General features: G+C 67.8%; 2 protein-coding genes across 8 annotated transcripts in view; one reads left to right on the top strand and one right to left on the bottom strand.

Moving 5' to 3' along the window:
- Positions 1-1,954, top strand: part of Noxa1 (NADPH oxidase activator 1) — a 12,278-nt gene extending 10,324 nt beyond the window's left edge. For 4 of the 5 annotated variants that reach the window (XM_013029401.1, XM_013029399.1, XM_013029398.1 and 1 more), the window contains 5 exons: positions 190-221; positions 314-468; positions 1,090-1,201; positions 1,566-1,680; positions 1,790-1,954. In XM_013029401.1, coding sequence (XP_012884855.1) covers positions 190-221; positions 314-468; positions 1,090-1,201; positions 1,566-1,680; positions 1,790-1,911 — 536 coding nt within the window. In that variant the 3' untranslated portion in view covers positions 1,912-1,954. The remainder of the gene's footprint in view (positions 1-189; positions 222-313; positions 469-1,089; positions 1,202-1,565; positions 1,681-1,789) is intronic. The other variant, XM_013029400.1, reaches the window with a different exon arrangement.
- A 341-nt stretch (positions 1,955-2,295) lies between these two features.
- Entpd8 (ectonucleoside triphosphate diphosphohydrolase 8) overlaps positions 2,296-5,727 on the bottom strand; it is a 4,760-nt gene continuing 1,328 nt past the window's right edge. The window contains exons 3-9 of one of the 3 annotated variants that reach the window (XM_013029426.1): positions 4,329-4,479; positions 4,081-4,240; positions 3,729-3,959; positions 3,376-3,642; positions 3,109-3,219; positions 2,586-2,717; positions 2,296-2,487 (exon numbers count right to left, since the gene is read on the bottom strand). In XM_013029426.1, coding sequence (XP_012884880.1) covers positions 2,296-2,487; positions 2,586-2,717; positions 3,109-3,219; positions 3,376-3,642; positions 3,729-3,959; positions 4,081-4,240; positions 4,329-4,479 — 1,244 coding nt within the window. The remainder of the gene's footprint in view (positions 2,488-2,585; positions 2,718-3,108; positions 3,220-3,375; positions 3,643-3,728; positions 3,960-4,080; positions 4,241-4,328; positions 4,480-5,727) is intronic. The other 2 variants (XM_013029427.1, XM_013029428.1) reach the window with 2 other exon arrangements.

The following is a 5,727-nucleotide window of genomic DNA, read 5'->3' as shown; positions in this document are numbered from 1 at the left end:
GGGGTCAGAGGCCGTGGGGGGGATGTGGGGTCAGAGGCCGTGAGGAGGTGTGGGGTCAGAGGCCGTGGGGGGGGAGGTGGACGGGGAAAGCTTGGGACAGCACCAAGGTGCCTATCAGCCGCTGCTCTCCACATCTTCTCTCCCCTCCGTGGGGGAAGCGGTGACGCACCCCCTTGCTCTACCCCGCAGGGCGGTCGGCATCGGAGCCCTCAGCCACTGTGGTGAGAGCCTCCCTCCCACCCCGTGCCCTATCCCCTCCCGGCCTTCCCCGCCCTCAGCCCTCTCAGGTCTGAGGGGCCCGTTCTGTCCCCAGGGAGTGGCGGCAGCGGGCCGCGGGCCCTCCGTGCCCGTCACCGTGCAGTGTGTCTTCACGGTGGCCCTGGAGGCCCCCAGGGGCGCCGGCCTGGCCGCCCTCAGGGCTCTTCTGGCTCAGGCCCTCCCGCGCCAGGCCCTGCTGGGGCAGCTCAGGTAGGACCAGACGCCGTCCCGGGGTGGAAGGGGGCGGGTGGTCTGAACGAGGGGGGTGAGCTGGAGCGGGGGGGCCACAGTGGGCCAGTGGGCGAGAGGTAGTTTGGGGTCAGGCAGGCATCCCTGCCAGGCCCAGGGTCCACGCTGCTGCTGGAAGACAGGGTCGTGCGGGAGGCCGACCACAGGGGAGGCCAGGTGGGTGGAGGCCGACCACATGGGAGGCAGGGCGGGCTGGAGGCCGACCACACGGGAGGCCAGGCGGGTGGAGGCTGACCACACGGGAGGCCAGGCGGGCTGGAGGCCGACCACACGGGAGGCCAGGCGGGAGGCCGACCACACGGGAGGCCAGGTGGGTGGAGGCTGACCACATGGGAGGCCAGGTGGGTGGAGGCCGACCACATGGGAGGCCGGGTGGGTGGAGGCTGACCACATGGGAGGCCGGGTGGGTGGAGGCTGACCACACGGGAGGCCAGGCGGGTGGAGGCCGACCACACGGGAGGCCGGGCTGGTGGAGGCTGACCACAAGGGAGGGCTGTCAAGGCTCCCTTCCCAGCGCTGCCTTGGCACTGCCCTCTGTACCCCGTGGCGGCAGCCCCGGCCTACCCTGAGGACTCTTCGCAGTTACCAAGCTCCTGGTGAGGAGGGCTTGTGGACACCCATCCATGGGGAGGACTCACTGCAGGGGGCATGGAGGGACGAAGACAGGTTCAGGGGACTGCGGCTCCAGTGCCGGGTGAGTGAGGGGGACCCCGGCTTCAGGCTGTCTGTCCATCCAGGTGCAGGGGACCCCGGCTCCAGGCCGACCCTCCGTCCAGATGCAGGAGACCCCAGCTCCAGGCCGGCCGTCTGTCCAGATGCAGGAGACCCCAGCTCCAGGCCGGCCGGCCAGATGCAGGGGACCCTGGCTCCAGGCCAACTGTCAGTCCAGATACAGGGGGACCCTGGCTCCAGGCCAGCTGTCCATCCAGATGCTGGGGGACCCCCGGCTCCAGGCTGTCTGTCCAGATGCAGGGGACCCCGGCTCCAGGCCAGCCAGCCATCCAGATGCAGGGGACCCCGGCTCCAGGCCGCCCCCACGACCCACCCTCTTCCCACAGGCAGCCGGAGGCCGGCCAGTCCTCCACCAGGTGGTGGCCCAGCACAGCTACTCGGCCCAAGGCCCTGCAGACCTGGCCTTCAACCAAGGGGACGTGCTGGATGTCCTGTGTGAAGGTACAGCCGGCTGCCTGGGGCTGCCCAGAGCTCCTGGGGCTGGAGGTGGGCGGGTGTGTCCAGGCTCAGCAGCCTGGGCTCGGAGCAGACCGACTGCATGTTCCCGCAGTGGACGCAGCGTGGCTGGAGGGTCACCGTGATGGCCGCATCGGCATTTTCCCCAAGTGCTTCGTGGCTCTGGCTGGCACCTGTGTGGAACCTTCACAGCCCCCGAGCCCTGACCGGCACTGAACGATCTTGTGTCGTCTGCTTTTAATAAAAACTGCGCCCTGTGGTCAGTGTTCTGGGCCCTGCAGTGGAGGAGCCCAGCCCAGCCTGGCTCCCTGCCAGCCACAGCCCCGCTTCCCCCTCGGCTGCCCCTGCTCCCACCCCCTGCCCATGCTGAAGGCCTGGGACTCCGTCCGTGGCCACATGACCCAAGGTTGTCAAGGTGTCACCCTGGGGGTCAGCAGCTGGCGAGGGTGGTGGGCTCAGGATGCCCGGGGGCCTGCGGGACAGCTGTCTACCGCCCGGGCCACCAATGGCTCCCCAGGTTTGGACAACAGATGTCCAGGTCCCTGCCCCTCATACACCACGCCCTCATCACCCCTGCCGTCCATGCTAGTCAGGCTCCGTCTACTCCTGGGGCCAGAGGAGCTGGACGGCGCCAGCCCCGAGAACGGTCCCAATGGTCAGCACCAGGAACACGACCCCAGCTGTCCACACGCCGTAGCTCTGCGCCCGCCCTGGAGCCGGCGCCTCGGCGGGAATCATGCCCGTCAGGTTCAGCATGTAGCCCAGCGTCCAGCCGATGTCCACGCCGCCAGCCTGCCGGACACGGGGCCTCTCAGGGCAGGGCACAGCTGCCTCTGAGCCCATCCTGCCCCTCGGAGAGGCAGGGGAGCCGGGCTGGGGGCCGTGGTCACCTGCTCCTCAAAGTCGATGCTGGGCCAGGTGTCGGCACTGAAGCCGTAGCCCTGCAGCAGCGTGAGGACGTAGAGGCCCGCGGCGCAGAAGCTGCACAGCCAGCGCTCCTGTCCAGGGTAGCTGGCCTCCACCTGGGGTCCAGAGCCGGGGAGCGGGTGAGGGCACCGCACCCAGCACAGGTCCTGGCCCGATGAGCCCCGAGACAGCGGCAGGCCAGGCCCTCCCGGGAGCCAAGGGCCCCACGGAGACCACGCTATGGTCTAGAGGGCCCAGCCGGGTGACCCACCGCATGCTACCCAGAGGGCTCAGGGCCAGGACCCCCGCCCCCCGCCCTCCAGCAGGCAGACCACGGAGCTGTCTTCCCTCTCTACCCATGGCTTCCCCCAAACCCAGTTGCCTGATGCCTGGAGTGAGCGGTAGTGAGGCTGGGGGCCCCACACTCCCTGAGCAGCGAGGCCCGAGGCCAGCCCGCAGGATGCCAGCACAGGGATCCCACAGGGCAGGTGCCCAGGGCCCACCCACCAGCCTCCAGGGCCGCTGGCAGAACTCCCAGATGGTGGTGTTGACGGTGCCTAGTGGCTGCCTGGAGGTGAGGTTCAGGAAGCTGAAGGTGTGGTAGAAATCGGAGAAGGCCTGGGGAGGAGAGGAATTGCTGCTTGTCACCCCCCCCCCCATGGCACGGGAGTCCCTAGGAGCCAATCAGGGCTCCTCCCGTCCCACCTGACCCCGCCCTTCCTGGTCACTCTGGGGCCCAGCGGGAGGGCAGCCAGCGCCAGGGGCTGGGCTCACGTAGAAGCGGCCCCGCAGCGGGGGCTGGTAGACCCCGTTGAAGGCACACTCGCGTTGGCCCGCGCAGCTGGAGAAATTGAAGAGTGCCCGGATGGCCGCCAGACAGGCGGCAGGGTTGCCGGTCCCCAGGACGGTGAGGTTCCGGGGGGGCTCCAGGACGGCCGAGCTGGGGATGCAGGACGAGCCGTGCAGGGCGGCTGGGGGCAGCACCACCTGGTAGCCGCTGTGGTAGCACGGGTGATGGACCGGCCTTTGGGGGCCGCTCTGCTGCGAGGGGAAGGAGGTGTGCACTCCGGCAGCCTGCCCCCCTCTCCAGCCGCCCCCCTCCCTGCCTCGCCAGCCCGGCGCCTGACCTGCACCAAGGCCGCCAGGAGCCTGCCCAGCGCTGCGTCACGCCCGTAGCAGAGGTAGCTGTGAGTGTAGACGCTGTAGTTCCTGCCATACAGGCGGAAGGTGGTCTGGGTGCTCTGGTCCAGGATGGGGGCCATGGGCACGAAGCTGATCTGGGTGGAGGCGCCGCCCATGTCCAGCACGCCCACTGGAGCCCACTCGGCGGGCTGAATCCATTCTCCAGACGAGGAGTACTGATGACAGATGGACGCTCAGCCCCGATGGCCATGCCGGCCGACCCCACTGCCCGCCAGACAGCCCAAGCCCCGGGCCCCTGACCGCTGGCCCCGCCCCACCCTCGGGCTGCCCACACACCTTGACCAGCCTTCCCAGGGCATAGTTGATGGTGATCCAGGCAAAGGAACCTTCATCTTGCCCCGTCAGGATTTCCGCACCCCAAAAATCCACAGGAGACTGGCTCAGCACCCGAGTGACCGCAGCCAGGATGTCCCTTGCCAGGGAGCCGTTCTTCTGGCTGGGTGGGAGGACCAGGCCTGGTAGCAGGAGACTTCCCCCCTCTCCGACCGCAGCCACTCTCGGGACGCAGCCTGGGGTCCCCTCACCTGAGCAGCCGCATGCCGGCCGTGGCGCCCAGGAACGTGGCTGTGTCTGGATGCTGAGCCTTAGGGATCAGCCCCAGTGCCTCCCCCAGGCAGCCCTTCAGGCTCTCACCAGCCTGCGTGGGGTCCGAGGTGTAGGAGGAGATTCCAGGTCCTGAAACGCAGCGCCCGGGCAGGTCAAGGCCCAGCCTGCCAGTGTGGTGAATGGTGGTCTCCACGGACAGGCCGGCGCCCCTGCTTTCTGCCTGGGAGTGACTCAGCCTTTGTCGGTGCTCTTACCAGGGGTAGATAAGTGTTCGCACCACACGCACCTTGGGTCCTCAGCTCCGCCAGCCCTGCAGTTCCCGCCCCGCGGCCCGCTCCCCCCTCTCTCCACCCAGACCCACCTGAGCTCCCACCCACCTCACTTCCTGCCCCCAGGGATAGGGACAGACGCCATGTGCTGCCTCTGGGGGGGGATACCGCTCCTCTAATAAACCTTGTAATAATCTCCCTCCTGGGCCCGCCTGCCTCTGCATGGTCCCCTGGCATGGATGTGCAGGATCCTTCACCAAGCACTTCCGTTGCCGACGAGGGGGGAGAGCTCAAGGCCAGTAGGGTCACACAGTGAAACCCTATCTCAGCCCAACACACAAGAGCCTGGCTACTCAGGAGGCTGAGATCTGAGGATCGTGGTTTGAGGGCAGCCTGGGCAGGAACGTCCATGAGACTTCAGTTAACCACACACACACACCCCTAAAAGCTGAAAGTGGAACTGTCACTCAAGTGGAAGAACACTGGGTAGAAAAGCTCAGAGACCTTGCCAGGCTTGAGTTCAAGTCCCCCCGCCCTTTGCCAAAGACCTTAAGGTGAGATCATCTGAATTGCCCATGCTTGAGTCCAGAGAGGAAGGAGCGCTGAGCCAGAGGGCTGGTGTGTGGGGAGCGGGGAATCAGCGCCAGGCAAGGCAGCCACCGGCCAGGAGATGCATGGCTGGGCAGGGTGGGTGCTTGGAGAGGCTGGCCGGAGGCCCCTCACCTCAGCTCTGCCTCTGAGCACGAAGAGACCCCAGGGCGCCACAGGGCACTGCCCACAGAGCCACACAGGTGCCCGGAAAGGGGGGTCAGGCAGGGAGGGACTCAGCCAAGGCAGACATACAAGGCCGGCGGGGGAAACGTCAGGCAAGGGCCCGAAGGAGGCTCGGGAGAGGGGCGCGGTCTGCGTCCTGGCCAGGCTCAGGGAGGGAGAAGATGGCTCCGGCTCTACTCTCCACAGCTGACGTGGGGCTGTGCCCACGCGCTGCCCCGTCGGGCTCTTCCTTTATGTCAACTTGCTGAGGCTGAGGAAACAGCTTATCACGAAGGCAGGAGTCCTGACGGGCCAGGGCCTGGCCCGGGCTCCCCACTGCCACGCCGCCCCTCCA

The sequence above is a fragment of the Dipodomys ordii genome, unplaced genomic scaffold, assembly GCF_000151885.1.
Source record: "Dipodomys ordii isolate 6190 unplaced genomic scaffold, Dord_2.0 Scaffold118, whole genome shotgun sequence".
Taxonomy (NCBI): Eukaryota; Metazoa; Chordata; class Mammalia; order Rodentia; family Heteromyidae; genus Dipodomys; species Dipodomys ordii.
Note: the sequence above shows the minus strand (reverse complement) of the source record. Positions and strands in the feature narration are given on the sequence as shown.